The sequence below is a fragment of the Convolutriloba macropyga genome, chromosome 7 (assembly GCF_964194025.1).
Source record: "Convolutriloba macropyga chromosome 7, txConMacr16.3, whole genome shotgun sequence".
Taxonomy (NCBI): domain Eukaryota; kingdom Metazoa; phylum Xenacoelomorpha; order Acoela; family Convolutidae; genus Convolutriloba; species Convolutriloba macropyga.
Genome location: NC_134474.1, coordinates 20,963,862 through 20,983,686, shown reverse-complemented (window position 1 = coordinate 20,983,686; position 19,825 = coordinate 20,963,862). Strand labels below are relative to the sequence as shown.

The 19,825-nt window shown below is 36.0% G+C and overlaps 2 protein-coding genes across 3 annotated transcripts in view; one reads left to right on the top strand and one right to left on the bottom strand.

The window, feature by feature from the left end:
* The window catches only part of LOC142342696 (phospholipid phosphatase 1-like), a 518,061-nt gene that overhangs the window by 461,518 nt on the left and 36,718 nt on the right, over positions 1-19,825 (top strand). The window contains exons 2-4 of one of the 2 annotated variants that reach the window (XM_075394194.1): positions 13,547-13,655; positions 17,816-17,931; positions 18,307-18,472. In XM_075394194.1, the coding sequence (XP_075250309.1) occupies positions 13,617-13,655; positions 17,816-17,931; positions 18,307-18,472 (321 nt within the window). In that variant the 5' untranslated portion in view covers positions 13,547-13,616. The remainder of the gene's footprint in view (positions 1-13,546; positions 13,656-17,815; positions 17,932-18,306; positions 18,473-19,825) is intronic. The other variant, XM_075394193.1, reaches the window with a different exon arrangement.
* On the bottom strand, positions 1,724-3,889 carry LOC142342153 (uncharacterized). Its single transcript, XM_075393357.1, has 3 exons — positions 3,064-3,889; positions 2,605-2,740; positions 1,724-2,260 (listed from the first exon to the last, which is right to left on the bottom strand). The coding sequence occupies exons 1-3, from the start codon at positions 3,175-3,177 to the stop codon at positions 2,055-2,057; spliced, it is 456 nt and encodes a 151-aa protein (XP_075249472.1). The 5' UTR covers positions 3,178-3,889; the 3' UTR covers positions 1,724-2,054.

Sequence of the window (19,825 nt, the reverse complement as noted above, 5' to 3'; positions counted from 1 at the left end):
TCTGGTTGTTCGTTGTGTAAACTTCTGTTAACGGATGTTTGCTGTTGTCCAATTGCTCTAGTGTTAATGTTGTTGTTGGTTGCTGAGTTATCCGATGTCGAGTTTGCTGTTACTGTTGTCTCGTTGTTGTCTTGTGTGTTGTAGTTTGTTGTGGTGTTTTCTTGCGAAAGGTGATTCTGAATTTTAATTTTCATGTCGTCGATGTTGTTCCACGTGTCAGTGATTTTTCCGATGTACTCCTCGTGCTGATCTTCGTCAAGCTGTGAAATCAACTCGTAACTGGTTTCCTCGAACTCCGAAAATGTTTCCGCCGCCTTTTCATGAACATTCTTCGCTGCGTTTATGTTCCCACTGTCAATCAATTCGCTCATGGTTTGCAAGTTCTTCGCAATTTTCTCCCCCATCACCCTGATTTTTGCTTTTAAAACGGGTGGTTGCATGGTTCTGTTCGGCATTGCTGTCAGGAGGTTTGTATTCTGCTTTGTGTTTTGTGTTGTTGAAATGTTGACTGTGTTGGGGGGTCTTTATTTTTCAGTGGGGGGATGGGTCTTGGTCTTTTGGGATGATTCGTGGTCTTTGTCTTTGCCTTTGCCCTTGCCTTTGCCTTGAGGTTGCGCGTTCGAGCTTGGTTAGGGGGGGTCACCAGAAAAAACTGTGCGGTGTTCCGCCTTCAGTTAGTTTTGAATGTGTAGTGTTGGCGGTGTTGTGGCCGGACGTCAGAGAAGCAAACTAATCAGCTTGCTTCACTGACGCCAGTGTTGGTGGTGTTTCAAAAAATACCCTTGAGTTATAGTTACTTTGGCACGATATGCCTGGGCTACCCTTTGCCCACTGTTGTTCCTTGTCAACAGTTAAAACTTTCGTGAGATTTGCTTCACAAATCTTCTTTTGCTACCGTGAAAAAGTCATCCATTTCCTAACCATTGAATTACATCTATAAAATCAACATTATGACTTGGTTTTCAAAGTTACAGTTTTTAGCACGTGCCTCTCCTGGTACACTATTGCATGAACTTCCGACTTCGATAGTATAAAACTGTTATTCAGTTGATGACAAATTCAGTTGATAAAACTGGTGTTCAGTGGACGACAAATTCATTTGATAAAACTGATCTTCATTTGACGAAAAATTGAGTTGATAAAACTGGTGTTTGATGATAAAGTTGATAAAACAGTTGATGACACCTGGTATTCAGATTGCCATTTTGTTTTTAGATTTTTATTGTTCAGGTTATACTTGGGTATGCTTTTAATTTGTTTATTGATTACTTGTATGTTTCGATTTATGATGACCGGTATTAACACGAGTACTACTTGACTTTTTCTAATTTTGTTTGAATTGTGTCTTTGAGGCGAGCAAACTGAAGGCATCAAAGTCATTGGGCAGTTTTCAGCGCTTTGCTAGCGTCTAAGATTCACTGTGCACAGCGACTGCTTGAAGAGCGGAACTAAAAGTTGGTTCAGCTGTTGTTGAGTTTTCACGAATGGTTAAGTTAATAGTATTGGGGCTAAGAGGTTTTGTTACTAAAGATGTTCCTCACTAAAGATTTTCATAAAGCAGGTTTTTGAAACTTCTGAGAAAACAGGTTCGAAAATTCTAGCTTTTCTCTGTACCTCTTTCAAGCTCTTTTGAATCTGCCGTTTTCCGGCAGCCTACCGGCTGTGCTCGTCTTATCAGATCCGGTTGTGTATTGAAGGATATTGGGTAATGTAAGGAGAAGACTAACTTGCAACTTTTATTTCAATTGAAGGAAAGATTATCAGTCACATTTAGATCAAAACGGATGATATATTAAAGGAAAAAATGAAGCATCAAAGAAATTTCTACAGTGCAATTACGTAACAGCCGCAAATTGTCTGTCTTGCATACTATTCGCATCAAAAATGAGGACTATTTGACTGAATCTTAGTCTTTCTATAGATTGATTTTTGAGCAAACTAATTATCTAATTATAACATTGAGAGCCAATGAAGATAGAGTTTAAAAAACAGAAACATATACTATTTAGAGTTATTTTGCACTTTGATATTCTTCTGCTGGAGGTGATTTTTGTTCACACGTCGGCTTTTCCTTTGGAAACAGTTGTGGCAACTTCGCAATAGTCCAACTCGCTCAATTCTGTAGCGTGGAAGGAATCCTCGGCCACTCCGTCCAATTTGTTCTTGAGATAGACCTTGGATGCTGCGAATACCATCCGCTCCTTCTGTTTGCAGTTGTCGGGAATCCAAGATGCCAGGATTACTTTGCCTCTTTCACCACCTGGAATGAAATCTTGTTTATTTTTGAAATTTTACGAATTCTGCTTATAGTAAAGATTTTTTTTCAGTTGAGAACTCAGCCTTTTTAGTAGATGTTGCTGTGAAACGTGGGATCAGTTTGAGTGTCATGAGTTTTTTCGTGAAAACTACTTTCATCTAAAGAACTGAACAAAGCCAATTAACGGACTCGATGTATTGACTCGAAGGGGGGGGGGGGCGAGGGGGTGACGGAGGAGGAAAATAGTAACTGTTAGCCTTTTTGCTTATTTCTTTCCCTGTGTATCTATAATATAAATTGGAATTTTATTCTGTAAATGAACCCATGTCTGATGATATGCCACGTACCCTCTTTGATTTTGAAGGAGAGAGGGAATACCATGAATGCTGCCTCATTCTCACTCAACATTCCCTTCATTTTATCCCACTGGTCCACATTGCTTATTTTTGTGTCTCTCGGCTCCAGGTGACTCGTCACTAACTCCTGAAGCAAAAAGTCAATTTTCTATTCATCCTATTTATAGAGCTGTTTTTCTTGATGAGTGATATATTTTTTACATTAAAAAATGCCGAACTGTGTTATCAAAATAATTTTTAAGTCAAGATTTTATGCAAGTAACTTGTTTTGTCAACTGGCAGAAAAATAAAACAACTTAAAAACAATAAATCCGAATTAGCTGTTCACTTTTGAGATGCAATTCAGAATCAAGCACAGAATCATCTCATTATTCCAGCAAGATGTGCAATAAATGCATGAACATTTCAAATGCATTGTTTTACCCCCTGAAAGCTTAAAGCGTTGCTAACCTTGAAGTCTTTGGTGGCGAACTTGATGAGCATGAAGTCGTGAATTTTGTTCATCTTGAGGTCGATGAAGTCTTGTAGGGTCTTCTCAGAAACCGTTGCTCCGCTTAGTGACATTCTCCAATCAAGAGTCGCGTTTTGTCTGATTTCGAATAAGATAAGTAATGCAACAAAGTTAGCTGGATTGAAATAGCAAGAATCTTCCGAACACGCTCAGTAAGCTATTAGAGTTTTTAAAATTTGCGACTTTTGAAAATTTGTTTGCGGTGGATTCGGAGAACTAACTGTATGCAGTTCTAGAGGGTATTTTCTCAAGTCAATTGACGGCGTAAAATTTTGTTTCAATTCTGTTTCGGATTGCTGAAAAGTCTGAAATTATCTCTGCCAAAGGCGTCTATGAAGGTAGATGTAATTCTGAACAACAAAGATTCAATAATAATTGATGTTTCCAATTTCAAAAATATTTGCGAAACTGTTCATTTCTCGGTTGTCTTCGCTTTTTATACTGTTGCTGCAACCAACTTTGCCTTGCGAGAGTATGTAAAAGCGCAGCAGTGCTCTTAGGTGATGCCATGTTTTTCCTCTACATTGGATGATGGGTTGCCTTTTATGGTAAGCTATTCGTTTCCCGTCTTTAACCATTATTACCACGGTTTCTATCTATCTATCTAGCTCTCAGCTGAAATGCAAGACAAATTGCTGCTGAGCTAGCTAGCTTTGTTTGGTATTCTATAATAAGTAAGAGGTGGTATAAACGTTGTTTGCAATTCTAACGGTTTTGTGCAGCGTTTTACTGCATGGTATAAGCTGTAGTTTTAGTGTGAAGCTTTAAGAGGCGGTTTTGTTACCGTTTTTAGAGGGTAAAAAGAGCTCAGTTGATTCACGCTGTAAATTTTAATGTCTTGTCTAGTACGGTGCTTTTTACAAAGAGGTATTGACAATTTGTATCTGCAAATCTACTGAAAGTGTATGCTTACCATATATGGTAATGGCATAGTATACACATGGCTGCTTCTATACCATACTATACTGTTGCTTTTATTGTCACCTGCTGTTCTTAAAATAGCTGTGAGGTCACTGAAAAGCTTATCTATTAAACAAAAGATTATCTATTATCAAATCTAATAGTGTTGAGCGTATGAACTTTCATAGAAGACATTTTCAACGTATTTGCCGCACTGATCATAGATAGAGTTGAAGTTTCTACGTTCTGAAAAAGTTGGAAAAATTATAATCACAAATTTGGTTGTGTCCAATATTGACCGATGTGCCTTGAAGATGCTCCCTTGTACACAAACTTCTTCTTCTTCAGGATCCGTGTAGCCCCTCCCGGGCTAATATGGATAAATCCCCGCGTGTTTCACCAATTTGATTAGGTTCCTTGGGTTATTGATAAAGTGGTCTTTTGGCTCCTCGTTTCCCATCATCCGATGTCGTAGGCTCGCCCCTCGTTGACAAACCTTCATGACGTGTTCAGCAGTGTGGGGTTCGTCGCAGTCAGGGCAACGGTCCGATTCTGTCGCCCCAAATCTTCTGAGGGTTGCCCTGTCTAGCAGGCTGTGGCCTGACATGAGTTGGTTCCATATGGTTTGGTCTCTTCTCCTGTCAAGCTTCCTCGCTTTGAAGATCCTGGCTGCACCTGCGTAGAACTTCAGAGTTTCCCTCCTTGCGTCCAATTTGATAGCGGTCGTCGCCGTTTGAAGAGTGATTGGCCTCTTTTCTGGTTCCAGTGTTGTGGCGGCATTTGCTACTCGGTCGGCCTCTTCGTTGCCTTGTACTCCACAGTGCGAAGGGATCCAAACTATCTGGGTTCCAGGGCATACGGCTAACTTGCTCCAGATTTGTCTACCTAAACTGCACCTTTGTTTTTCCGGTCCTTCTTCCAAACGTTCCACTGCTGATAGTGAGTCGGTGAGTATCCTGACCGTTTGTGTTGTCCAGTTGCGCTGAAGATGTTCTAGGGTCATGTTGATTGCTGTCATCTCGGCCGTGAAGGAGGAGCAGAATAATCCTGCGCTTGTCTTCAATTCCTCTCTTCCCGATTCTCTGATGACAACTGCTCCAGCCCCACCGTGTCCTTTGTCCACTGATCCATCTGTCCAAACCTGTGTGTCACAGGGAGGGAGTGACGCAAGAAACTCTTCGGTTATCTTTCTTTTCTCTGTATCCTCATCGTTTCTTTTCAGTCTCCTCGTAAGGTCGGTGTGAAAGGAGGCCTGGTGGGGGCGCTGTTCCCAGGGCGGGCTGTCTGCTACAACAAGAGGCTCTCGGTCCATTGTGTCGAGCTTCGTTGCACTCTCGGGTTCCAGTGCAATCCTCCTGAAGCTCCCACGGAATTCTCGCTGGTCGTCGGCAGACTTCCTCTTCCCGGTCTTCTTCCATGCTTCGTGTGTTTTGCTCCTCAGTCTTGGTATTGTGTTTCTGCTCGCTGTGCCGTGTGCCGGTACTCCCTCGTCCAATCTTAGCATCTTCTCACGTAGGCATCCTGCTCGCTTTGTAACTGGCGGGGGCCTGTTTCGGAGAAATTCTGTCGCAACGTCGTTTCCTCCGCTGCTTCTGTTGGCCCGGCGTATACGGATTCTCCATGCCAACTGTACACAAACTCCTTGGTTTGCTCTCGGAATTATAAAAATTCTTTGAGTTCCTAGAAAAACAATTATATTGCTGTCAATTGAATACGGCCTTGGGGGTATTGAAGTGCTATGATTAGTATCGTGAGTTGAATTGGGTTAACGTTTCAGGTCTTTTCACTTTAAATGCGATCATTAACTGCCTCTTTCTTCACTCATAGTTTTTGTGTGTAATTGGAAATTTCTTGCTTTTTCGACTTTAAGCGGAAGGTTTTGTGTATTTTAAGCTCGTCAGTTTTCAGTTCGTGCCGCTTTATGAGATTTTTTCCTGAGATTACACAATGATAAAGCTGTTGCCTCAAAGCTTTTGATTGTGTAGTCACGTCAAAGAACTAATTGTTTTAAGTGAAGGCGTTTAGTTAGATCTTAATCAAAATTTGTCTGAGTTCTCTCTTATTTATGCCTTTAAGCAGTAAATTTTTTGACTGATAACGGTTATAGTACGTCTTAGATTCTGACAAATATCTCTTCAGTTGGAAAAGATAATCAAAACAAATAATTGGGACGCAAACTATCATAACTTATTGTCTAAATTTCAACGCAAGCTATCATAAACTTATTGGCTTTCAATAAATTGCTGCGGGCACCGTATATGGTTGTCGAAAATGGGTTTCAAATTACTGCCCATCAATTAATCAATGATACTTTCCATTGCTTTTCTTAATTAAAATCCATTTGTTATATTCGCCCATTTCGGCAATTGGGTTCAGAATTGCCGAAACAAATTTGACGTTAAAACACACGTGCACATTTTAAAATGCCGAAAGTATGCACTGCCTGAAGTCAAAATGCCAGACGTTGCTACTTAGCCAGACGTTGAATTTCGTTGACTTTCGTCATTTTAAAACGTGCGCGTTTTGTGTTTTAAGCATGTTAAAGTGAATCTGCAGAAATCACTTCGAAATTCTGACTTAATATCTCGAAACGCTTCGCGGTTCTCGATAAACGCCAGAAGTCACTTAACCATTACTTCTATAGTGATTAGGCTGTTTTCAAGCCGTTTTTATTTCTGTTGAACTAGGAAAGCATGTGTAAGAAAAAATGAGCAAGAACAATATGAGAAAATCTCAATTATTTACAATTATATAATTTCTCAAAAAAAAAACTTTAAACTTTGGTATGCAAACTGTAAAAATGCAAAGTTTTGAACACTCAGGGAGAACTTAATTTCCTCAGAGGTCGTTTTAGCAGTGCAGGCGAAAATGACTAAATTTTTGGAGGAAATTTAACTCGGACTTAAAAAGCCGCGTTATTTGTTATAATTTTTCGAGTTTGTCTCATTACACACAATGCCACGTGAAACTTTACAGAAACAATGAAGCATAAATTTGGAATATAAACATGGTGTTATTCAAGGTAAAGCTCTAGCGAGTTTTCAATTAATGTTATTGTTGAAAGCAATTTCGGACAGTTTAATTAATGCCACTGAGTTACAAGTTGAATTGACCTTTTTTTACTTTCTGGTTTAAATTAACTTGCCTTAAATTGAATTTAAAAAATCTGAACTTAATAATTGCCACGCACTTTGTTCCACTGTAAAGGAGTCAAATATTGAGAAGACAGCGAATTGTTCCCAAATAATGACTTTCAAAAATTGTAATGGAAATATCTTGTTTCCAGATCCCTTCTAAATGCTCGAGCAATATATTTTCTAAATAATATTTTGCAATGTTATGTGCAAAAAGCTGTCCGGTCGAATTATATAAATTGTACTTTTAGTTAACTCAGAAACGTTCAGGCTTTTGATGTGTGCGAATTTTTCCGTAAGTGCTTGAGTGCTTGAAATATTGCTTTACAGTAGCAATTTTTGAAAATAAATTTTTATTTTATAATAAACAGTTGATATAGAAAAGTGACGGCGCTCGCCAGACGCCTTTGCAAAACATCATCCCCTAAAATTTTTGCTGAAAACTTAAATTGAAAGTATAATTGTTCCGACCCCTCTTGAGGGGGAAGGAACTATATACTCAAACGGGTTTTTTTTGTTCAGTCAATTTTGGCCGATCGATATATTCATCGTAGAGTTGAGACTGGTATCATTAGAAAGCTTGTCCAGCGTAGAATATGGAATTAAAAAGATTTTTTTAATTTTCGTTTTTTACAGGGAGTTATCGAGGCTTAAATTTTGAGAAATTAGTGTGAAATCTGGCGAGATTTTATTCACTTTTTCCAGAATTTTTGAATAAAACTTTGCCAATTTTGCTAAAATTTGTTAATTTTTTGTTAAAGTGTTGTTGATTTTTATTTGTGAAAACAAAAAAAAATCAAATGAATATTGTAGACTTTTTATTATTTTTTTGTCAAAAATTCTGGCTAAATACTTAAATTAAGACATTTTCTTCAAAAACAGCACGAAATAAGTTTCTTTAGTCCATTTTGATTAAATTTACAGGAAGTACAGACCCAAACACCGCCAACACAATTTTTTTAGACTCAAAATGGGTTTTTTTCATATTCCGTTGAGAGTGCTCTGTAATTAAAATTTCGCCGTTTTTTGCTAAATTTATTCGTTGATTATCCGAAACGCAGCATCCTTTTTTGATTATTTAACTAACAAAAAATCAATATCTTTGACATTGAATAATTAGGTGTTCTTAAAGAACGAAAAGCACTAGCAGGACTAGTTTTGGACCAATCTTGGACTGGTATAATCCAAAAATAATTCGGATTGTAAACAGTCGGTCTTTTTTATAAAAAAAAATTTCGATCTCTTCTACAATAATTAAATAACATTACGTTTCGAAAAAAAGCTCACTGATGATAGTTTCAATTGGGTTCCTAATTAGCTCAACATTATTGTATCTAGTTGATTACTTGAAAGCTTAGGGTCGTTTTGAATTTCAAAAGTATTTGATTTTCAAATAAATAATGACTTATTGAACTTTTGCCTCTAGTTTTGTATTTCTTTGGTCAACTTGTAGCTTATTGTCAGCAGTGAAAGCATGCTTCTTCTCTCTATTGCAATCAAACTACATCTTTATTGTGGTTTTACGTCTTGGGGCTACTGGTTTTGATACAACTAGATTTCAACTTTTCTTAATTTTTAGGTATTAGCCCATTATTCACGTTTTCTAGTTTTGTCATGTTATCACGTTATTGACAGTTCATGTATCACATTATTGGCTTTCAAAGTGAAGCACAATTGATGTTATTTAAATGCTTGAAGATATAGATTAGGATTTTAACGGCTTCGACACTACTTTCTCGAAGAATTTAATTGATTTTTTTAAATTGTCTTCAACTGCCGTTTTTACATTGTCTTTTTAATCGTTTGAAATTTTACTGTACAATGACCCGGTCTCATTGCTTTTTCATGGAAAAATAGATGAGACGATATTCTGATTTTAGTAGATAGCTCTGATTTGAGATATTTTTCATAACTCTGAAAACAATCGTTTTCCAAATTTAAAAAAAAAACACTTAACTTCGAAAATTTTCCTTTTGTTGTCTGGTTGTTATCTAGTCTCGTTAATTACAGGCCAATTATGACATTTTTGTTGTCAAAGGTAGGTTTCAGAAGGGTGTTAGTGTCACACAATCTAATGTTTTTAAAGAATTTATTGACTTTACTGGCTTCGACACGAAAAAAAAAGTAAATTAATTTTGATTTTTGTCATGTTTGACGTTTTTTTTGTAGACAAAAGACATATTCTGGATAGATGAAATTTTCATGGGCTTCTTTTGGACGAATATACGAACCTGATTAGTTTTTATATTCTGTAATTATTGGCGTTCATGTCTTTGGAAATATTTTTTTTCGAAAAAAAAATTAAAGTGGTACTCAATTTTGCTTTTTGTTTTCCATTTTTGTCTACTTGTTACCTTTTTCATTAATGAGAGGTCACATAATACATTATTGGTGGTTGCAGAAAGTGCAATTGATCACATTTTGATGACGATAGTATGGCTTTACGGTTTCGAAAGCGTTTTCCGCAAAGTTTTATTTGATTTTTTGTTTGTTGTCTATATATTGTTTTTGTAACCGCGTAAAAATTTGAATACCGACAGCTCCTAATTCCTTCTATGGAAGCATTGGTAACCGCTCACTTATGGGATATTTTATTTGATTTCTTATGGTTTTCATTATTTCGTAATTAATTGTTTAAAAAAATTTTTTTCTTTCAGTGCGAATTTTTCAGTTTTACTGTTTTTGTTCTTTATTGTCTAATTGTTACCAAGCGTTTTTTTACTACTCCCTTATCTTTTCTGGTGAATTACAAGTTATTTTGTTTACTATCACTTTTATCTGACGGTATTTTGACTGTGTTATTAAGTTTTGTTTTTTAAAACGGACATGAAGTTTTTGATGTAATTTTTGTTGTTGCTGTTGTTTGATTTTGCTGTTCGTCTTCACTCGCTTTCTTAAAATATGCACATCCCATCAATCTAATGCGCCATTTTTACTCCACCGCAGTTATTTGCTTTGGAGACTTTCTTTTCGTTCATACACCAATTTTTTTTTGAAATACTTGAATTTTTGGGTTTTCTATGTTCCTCATTTGGTAGACAATCAAGCCAAAATTGTGGATGAGCGGGGTCGGAACCTTATGTGGTGCGATCGCACATTACCGAGTCGCCTTGTTAAGGTATAATTTGACCATCAGTATTGACCATCAGTATTGGCCAATTATGACATTTTTGTTGTCGAAGGTAGGTTTCAGAAGGGTGTTAGTGTCACACAATCTAATATTTTTAAAGAATTTATTGACTTTACTGGCTTCGACACGAAAAAAAAAACGTAAATTAATTTTGATTTTTGTCATGTTTGACGTTTTTTTTGTAGACAAAAGACATATTCTGGATAGATGAAATTTTCATGGGCTTCTTTTGGAAGAATATACGAACCTGATTAGTTTTTATATTCTGTAATTATTGGCGTTCATGTCTTTGGAAATATTTTTTTTCGAAAAAAAAATTAAAGTGGTACTCAATTTTGCTTTTTGTTTTCCATTTTTGTCTACTTGTTACCTTTTTCATTAATGAGAGGTCACATAATACATTATTGGTGGTTGCAGAAAGTGCAATTGATCACATTTTGATGACGATAGTATGGCTTTACGGTTTCGAAAGCGTTTTCCGCAAAGTTTTATTTGATTTTTTGTTTGTTGTCTATATATTGTTTTTGTAACCGCGTAAAAATTTGAATACCGACAGCTCCCAATTCCTTCTATGGAAGCATTGGTAACCGCTCACTTATGGGATATTTTATTTGATTTCTTATGGTTTTCATTATTTCGTAATTAATTGTTTAAAAAAATTTTTTTCTTTCAGTGCGAATTTTTCAGTTTTACTGTTTTTGTTCTTTATTGTCTAATTGTTACCAAGCGTTTTTTTACTACTCCCTTATCTTTTCTGGTGAATTACAAGTTATTTTGTTTACTATCACTTTTATCTGACGGTATTTTGACTGTGTTATTAAGTTTTGTTTTTTAAAACGGACATGAAGTTTTTGATGTAATTTTTGTTGTTGCTGTTGTTTGATTTTGCTGTTCGTCTTCACTCGCTTTCTAAAAATATGCACATCTCATCAATCTAATGCGCCATTTTTACTCCACCGCAGTTATTTGCTTTGGAGACTTTCTTTTCGTTCATACACCAATTTTTTTTTGAAATACTTGAATTTTTGGGTTTTCTATGTTCCTCATTTGGTAGACAATCAAGCCAAAATTGTGGATGAGCGGGGTCGGAACCTTATGTGGTGCGATCGCACATTACCGAGTCGCCTTGTTAAGGTATAAATTGACCATCAGTATTGGCCAATTATGACATTTTTGTTGTCGAAGGTAGGTTTCAGAAGGGTGTTAGTGTCACACAATCTAATGTTTTTAAAGAATTTATTGACTTTACTGGTTTCGGCACGAAAAAAAATGTAAATTAATTTTGATTTTGTCATGTTTGACGTTCTTTTTGTAGACAGAAGACATATTCTGGATAATTGAAATTTTCATGGGCTTCTTGTGGAAGAATATACGAACCTAATTAGTTTTTATATTCTGTAATTATTAGCGTTCATGTCTTTGGAAATATTTTTTTTCGAAAAAAAAATTAAAGTGGTACTCAATTTTGCTTTTTGTTTTCCATTTTTGTCTACTTGTTACCTTTTTCATTAATGAGAGGTCACATAATACAGTATTGGTGGTTGCAGAAAGTGCAATTGATCACATTTTGATGACGATAGTATGGCTTTACGGTTTCGAAAGCGTTTTCCGCAAAGTTTTATTTGATTTTTTATTTGTTGTCTATATATTGTTTTTGTAACCGCGTAAAAATTTGAATACCGACAGCTCCTAATTCCTTCTATGGAAGCATTGGTAACCGCTCACTTATGGGATATTTTATTTGATTTCTTATGGTTTTCATTATTTCGTAATTAATTGTTTAAAAAAATTTTTTTCTTTCAGTGCGAATTTTTCAGTTTTACTGTTTTTGTTCTTTTTTGTCTAATTGTTACCAAGTCTTTTTTTACTACTCCCTTATCTTTTCTGGTGAATTACAAGTTGTTTTGTTTACTATCACTTTTATCTGACGGTATTTTGACTGTGTTATTAAGTTTTGTTTTTTAAAACGGACATGAAGTTTTTGATGTAATTAATTTTTGTTGTTGCTGTTGTTTGATTTTGCTGTTCGTCTTCACTCGCTTTCTAAAAATATGCACATCTCATCAATCTAATGCGCCATTTTTACTCCACCGCAGTTATTTGCTTTGGAGACTTTCTTTTCGTTCATACACCAATTTTTTTTTTTGAAATACTTGAATTTTTGGGTTTTCTATGTTCCTCATTTGGTAGACAATCAAGCCAAAATTGTGGATGAGCGGGGTCGGAACCTTATGTGGTGCGATCGCACATTACCGAGTCGGCTTGTTAAGGTATAAATTGACCATCAGTATAAATTGAAAGAAATTTGGCTTTGAGTTCTGCGTTTCGAGATGTTTATTATGGTGGGTGTTTAATTGCTATCGAACGAAATTTGAAGCAATTATTATAAACGTGTGTTTTTTCAGCAGAATTCTTACTTGACCTACAATAAACGTGATTGTAGTATAGGATATGCAAGGACCTGAAAGCCGAGTTGATAATGCTTCTGTCGAGGACTCCGGAGGTCACTGGTTTGCATCCCAGCCTGGCTGTAATTTTTGCACCCATAAAAAAATTTATCTAGGCTACAGCCCCGGCTTTATTGGAAGCTTTGAAAATTTCTTATTTGGCCTGATTTTTTTGTGTGGAGATTTTATGAAGCTCAGTCTTTTAAGTTTGTAACCTCTTAAATTCGGTTTAAGTTCTACAAATTTTCACCTACGGAAGATCCTCTGTAACAGCTAAAAGAGGAACATGTCACTTTGACCGTTTTAGTCAATCCCATATCGACTCGCTCGTACTTTTGAATGGTACGATGCTTTTGATGCCCATTATGAACAAGAATTTGTGCTATATCCGTCTGGGTCGAAAGGTTGAATTGAAGATAGTTAATTATGGGTTAAAGGTCATATGACGCAGTATGAATTGTTCACCTGTTCTTTTGTATGCAATTTTATGGCTTCAAAGGCGAGAACAAAATTCGTGATGTGCTTGTGTTATTTATTGTCGACAACTATCATTGAGTCCTATTTTCTACCACTATTGACAGCTAATATTTTGTGTTAAAACCGTGTTATAGAAAAATGAGATCTATACTGCCCCCACCACCACCCCTGTGTTTCTTATACCCCCACTTATAATTAGATGTTGTTATGTAGTACTTTACTGTGTACACGTGCGTCGTAATTAGTTGTTTAATTTTTCAACATTCGATTTATTAACGTTAACATTCTTAGCTGTAGAAATGGCGAGGTTTTTTGAATTTGAGAGTAAATTTTCAGATAAATTACTGCTGTCATTTGGGGACAGACAAGTTTACAATCCAACAAGGAGGGCTCTAGCCATCACAATGCCACACCCAACTGTTAATGCTTTCTGTGCCGTAGAGGTCAGTCACTTTTCTAGCAATGTTATGTCTATCTAACTTCCCTCTTTATAGAATCATCGTGTGTAATAGCTGATGAATAAATAAATTCTTCTATACCGTTGCAGCGCCCAGTTCTTTTTATGACGCCCGGGTGCAAATTGTTCTGTCGCTATATATGATAAATGTTCTGAGAGCTTAAGAAGCTATATCCTCGAAAGCAATACTCACTGCGTTATAATCCACTAACTAATTTTGTGGCTCACAGGTTTTAATTTTTATATTTGCTAGTATATACTCTTTCGCCCCCTTTCTCTGAGCCTTTAGAAAATTTGGCTTAATCCACCCTCCAAATATAGTTTACGCCCTGATAAAATGCTGCTATATACTGTTATGATATTTAACAAGGCTCGTTTTGCAAAAAGTGAAAAAATAATCCGAAAAACGGAAATTTGAGAAGTTTCGTTCTTCACAAGATGTCGATGCCAATTTTCAGCACTTTGTTCAGCACTGATTTGAAATTCTTTGATCAGCAGTTTTATCAAACTATTACAATTTTCAAACAAATTGCTGTTTTTACTTATTTTTTGCATGTTGTAAAAAAGTGTTTAACTTTTTACATAAAATGACGGCAAATATGGAGGAAAATGAAAATTTGTGAAAGTGATTAAAATGTAGTGAAAATCAGTAGTTTTTTGCAGAACCTTAAACTTTCTTCGTGGTTTCTTGAGTAGAGCTTGACCAACGCTCTCTATGCAGTTCCCCCACACTCAGTCGTTGGGAAAAATAATGACACGTATACAATTGAACGCACGTCGACGCGCCAGTTCATCTCTTTTCTAAGTGGCTATTTTTAACTTAAAAATAGTCGTAAAGGAAATGATCTTTTTAAGTGACTAGAAAAACTTTTTAAATAAATGACCTTTTTGCATGGCAATCCTGGGATTTACTGAAATGCTTAAATTATTACTTTTATTTTCTATTGCCCAATGTGACTCCAAGAAATTTCAACTGCCTTTCTGAATACAAAGCCTTTCTGATTACTATTTTTAACTTAAAAATAGTCGTGAAGCAAATGATCTTTATAAGTGGCTAGAAAAACTTTTTCAATGACCTTTTTGCATAGCAATCCTGGGCTGGTTGGAATGCTCAACTTCTTATCTTTATTTTCTATTGCAAAATGTGACTCCAAAAAAGTTCAACTGCCTTTCTGATTACAAAATTACGTATTCGATGTTTTTGGGGTTCTTCAAAAAAAAATCCGCGAAAAGTTTAAAACGTACTTGTATATATGCTCCTGCTATTAATTGATGTTAAAGTATATAAGTTTTTGCGACAAATGGATGAAAAGAAACCTAATTTGTAAAATAACAGATGATTTTGCTATTCAATTTTATAGCAGACAGAATAGTTCTTTTCGTGTTCGGTCGGTGAGGCAGGCATAATAAAGTTAAGGAAGGAAACAATTTTTTTAAATTCAGCTTTTCAACTGGACCAAGATAACAAATATTGATTATTATTTGCTCTCGAACAAAATTTGAGGCAGTTATTGTAGACGTGTGTTTTTAATGCAAAGTTTTTGCTTGACCGTGTTGCGCTTTTATTCTATAGCATTCTTTGACTTCTTGAATGACTTTTTCAGGCTTGAATTTTGCATTTTTGTGTGATATAAGTTGCTTGCATTCTGGCATTCTGAAATAAAGTTTCATGCTAATATAAAAGCGATTGTACGCAAAAGAAGGTTGAAGCCCTCTGCGGTCAGCTTTTGTGCAACCACACAAAAGTTCTAAGCTGCTCTCCCTATAAATTAAACGGCCTCGCCTGTCGTTCGAGAGCCAGTCGTCCGTTGTTAGTCTCTTAATGTTAACTCAGTTGGTCAGATTCAAAAAAACGAAATCCCAGAGAATCACTGATTGCATGAACTGGATATTAAGATATGGCTTTTGTTATAATAATTTCTTAAAAAAGAGGAACCTTTGAACTCGAAAAGCTACTTTATCCCAATTGAGCGTTTGGTTTTTATGATACGTAGCTCAACATTGACTTATAACAATGTTCAGTGATTATGCCATTGTTGCTTGTCTATCTGCTGTAATTTAGTTTAGAGAGCACATATTTGAAAAAAAAAACAAAACAAAATTTTGCAAAATTTTAACACTTTATTGACTTCAATTGAATATCAAATTTTAATGATTCTTAATTGAAAGCCGTATGGTTGTTTTTTTTTCTGTTTTACAGTTACTTGTTGTTTTTTTTCAAGAAAACCTTTGAAAAGTTTGCAAAGGTTGCTTCATCATTTTGTGATCAAGTAAATTGGAACAGTGCTATTGTTCATGTCTGAATAGTGAAGGGAGCAATAAACTAACAGTTTTAAAAGTAGGAAAACCGCTTTCGAAATGAAGTGACAAATTAGTGTTTAAACAAGTTTTCGTTTTAGAGGCAAATTATTGTCAGTGCTTGGTGTTTAATTTGATGCTTGGTTTTCATAAAATTCTTGCTAATTTTTGAGTTTGCCTATGTTTTCTGTTTTTTCTTGGTGTATCAGATTGCCTCATCGATTATTGGGCTCCAGTTTTTTCTAACGAGGCTTTAATTATTCTATCGTGGTGTTTCAGCTTATATCTGATGACAGCGTTTATATCTATGATAATTTTGATTTGATAGAAAACCTTCAATGATTTTTTTTGGTTTTGCCCTATGTTCTTTTTGTTGTGCTCTGCCTATTATCATTTTCAAGGTCTCAGTGGCGTTCTAATGAAGCCTTAGTTTATCAGTGAACCAGTATATTGTTTTCAGTCAGTTGTTCTTGGTTTTTATGACTTCGATACAATGTGTATTCATGAATGTTTAAATGTAGTTTTTGCCTTTGTTTCTTTTTTTTGCAATTTTCTCACTTAATTTTTTTTGACAAGCCCCACTGGCTTTGCAAGGATGAATGAGTGAACGTATTGAGTCGTTTAAAATGATAGTTAATGGTTTCATGACTAAAAAATAATCTTTTTTCAAAATTTTATACGTATTTTTGAATTTTGCTTTTTGTTGTTCTCTTGACTTGTGACTTAGTCTCAATAATGACAGGTCTCTTCGGCTTTCTAGTGGAGCATAAGCAATTTTGTTAGTGATTTTTTTTTATCGGACTGTATTTTTACTTCGATATTATTTGCTGGTTTTTCTAGTTTTGCCCGTAATTTTGTCGTAGTTTTGCCCGTCTTGTCTCAGAGTATCGGAAATAACGGGTCTCATGGTCTTTCTACTACTTATTATTTATTTAGTCATTTCAGCTTCTTTTAATGTCATTTATCAAGAGATACAGGTTTTGTGAAATTTTTTGAATGTTGCCTTCATTTGCCTGGTTGTTTTTCTGTTGGTTGCTGTGTGGAATTGAGGATTGATAATACCTGCATGCTCAAATTGGAGGTGCTGAGGATTTGAAGATATAGTTAAGTGTTTTAATAATTTTAACCGATATCATTTTTCAAAAAATATAGTTTTGATATACATTGTGAGTTTTTTGTGCTTTTTGTTATTCTGTCTTTCATTATTCTGCCCAAAATTATTATATAAAGTTGTTTTAAATGGTTCTGATTCTTTTGGCACCACTGGGTTTTTTTTATAAGAATGGAGTTCTCCATTTTTAGGTTTTCTACTGTATTTTACTTGCTAATTGTCGCGTATGTAGAGTCACTTGCTTTGTTGACTACCCAAAGCTGTTTCTACCAATGACTTAATAGTTAAGTCATCAGTTCATTCACTTCTTTGGTTGTAACTGAAGACTTGTCTCGTTTTCCAAGTAATCGTCTTTCACGTTTTTTTATACAACCATCTGATCACGCGCCGTGCAGCTGAGTTTGTGCGCGAGGATAGTGCGTTCTATATGGGTTTTAGGTTAAGTTTGGTGTCCAGTTAGTTTTTGTCCTATCAGTTCAGTTTTTGCCCATTCTAGTCAAATAAAAAAGTTATTTACCTCAGTTATTAACCTCATCGGTATACACGTTTGTCTTTGTGGAGAATCAATCCATCAAGTATGATATTACAAAGCATGAACTAATCTTTATTATTCTGAAACTTTCCTATCTCTGCTTCATTTAGTTGATAATTAAACCAAGAATGGGAGTTAGCAGGGTCGAAACATTAATTGGGAACGCCCATTGCCGAGCCTCTTTGTTTCAATATATGTTGTTAAGGTGTTCAACTGTGTGCTTCTGTTGGTGTTGCTTCTCGCGGAGTACCTGACTGCGAAGACCGCCAATCTGCTTCCTGTATTTCACAGGGGCTTCTTCTGTGACGATGAAACTATCAGGTATTCATAAGCTTGTCCCTTTTGTGCTGACTTTCGCACGGTTACCAAACGCGATATCTCCTTAATGAGGTGTCTCGTTTTCTCAAAACAACACATCCCGGGCAGTTTCTCCTTTTTATTGGCAATGGATTTTTGTTTTAAATGAGAACGCAATTTAAATTATTGCTGGTGCTGTGAGCGCTGGAGGGCTCTTCAAATTTATCGATTCAGGTCGCTTTTATCCGGCCAACTAGGTTTTTAAATTAGCTGTGAAGTACTCAAAGAAATGGTTCGTCGACTGTTTTTGTTCCATTGGGGTTTGAGTATTAATAAATTGTGGAAAGGATAGTTCAGCAGAATAGGATTTATAAAAACTTTTCAGATATCATTTTTCAGATATCCCTACAAGGACTCGACAGTGCCCTACTGGACAATTGGAATGGCCTATCCTGCGTTCCTGGTTCTCTTCATGTTGCCTTTGGTAGTCATCCAGTTGAGGTCACAAATGTCGAGTGGGAATGGGAACAAAGCCAAACGAAAGGGAGAGAACAAACCTATATGTGTGAGTTGGAGGGGGCGCTTGTAATTTTTAGTGAATTTTAGCGACCTTTGATACTAATCAGTATTCTGTCATTTTTGGCCTTATTTGTATGTTGTCTTGTTAATTGCTCTCAAACGAAGTTTGTAGAAATTATATTAGTCCTGTGGTCTTCAAGCGATTTTTCGCTTGACCAATTTTTCGTCTGACCCATTGACTTTTCCTCCTCAATACGGGATAAACAAGTAAGTTCTCTTAGAGCCTTTGGCTTACTAGACTCTAAGTCAGTAATTCGACGAAAGTGTTTTGGAGATATAAATTCATGGTGTGAAGGACCGTTCTTATTTTGACGCTCTACCCTCCCCGTGTTCGTCCGCCTCGCTGACCCCCATGCTAGTTGGTTATGTTTGCGCTTTCTGCATAATGATAGTATTTCAACCAGCTTCGGAAGCCTAAGACACGGGCCTCAAGTGCACGTCCTATTTTTTCTCTGTAACGTATTAAGTAGTAATAACTATATAACAATACATGATTTATAAGAAAACGACAAAAACAAATTTTGAGTAAATGACATTGAGTAAATGGCACTTAAATCAATCCGAGTAATCGACATATCTATAGCTAACCGTCGGTGAGGGAGTATTGTTGCCTTTATATATCCATTATCTTGAACGTTTAAGTGAAAATTACTGAGTTTTGCAGAGTGTGAGATTAGTCAACAGTAGTAATATGCGAGCAAAGCTGGGGGGGGGGGGGGGGGGAGGTAAAAAGACGTACCTATGTATAAAGATTACGTATAGCCCATTTTCCCTCAAATCCCAAAGACGTACCTCACAGCATGATACCCAAGCTGTTCACACGAGGGGATTAGCAAGATAATCCCTTGATATTAAATTAGTAAGGTCATTTACCTTTTCCCTTATTACACTTTAATAATGTAAATTTCCAAAAGTGTACCTCACAGCATGACACCCAAGCTGTTCACACGAGGGGATTAGCAAGATAATCCCTTGATATTAAATTAGTAAGGTCATTTACCCCTTCCCATATTACACTTTACTAATGTAAATTTCTAAAGATGTACCTCACAGCGTGACACCCAAGGTGTTCACACGAGGGGGATTAGCAAGATAGAGCCTTAACAACAAATCAGTAAGGTCATTGACACCCTACCATATTACACTTTAATAATGTAAATTTCCAAAGACGTACCTCAGAGCATGATACCCAAGCTGTTCACACGAAGGGGATTAGCATGACAGTGCCTTAACATCGAATCAGTAAGGTCATTGCCCCCTACCATACTACACTTTAATAATGTAAATTTCCAAAAACGTACCTCACAGCATGATACCCAAGCTGTTCACGCGAGGGGGA

Excerpts from the sequence above, each read along its gene's own strand:
- LOC142342153 (XM_075393357.1), bottom strand. The coding sequence starts at position 3,177 with ATGTCACTAAGCGGAGCAACGGTTTCTGAGAAGACCCTACAAGACTTC. Across the intron at positions 2,741-3,063 it reads TCGCCACCAAAGACTTCAAG|GAGTTAGTGACGAGTCACCT; the intron begins GTTAGCAACGCT and ends TTTTTGCTTCAG. Across the intron at positions 2,261-2,604 it reads CTCCTTCAAAATCAAAGAGG|GTGGTGAAAGAGGCAAAGTA; the intron begins GTACGTGGCATA and ends ATTTCATTCCAG.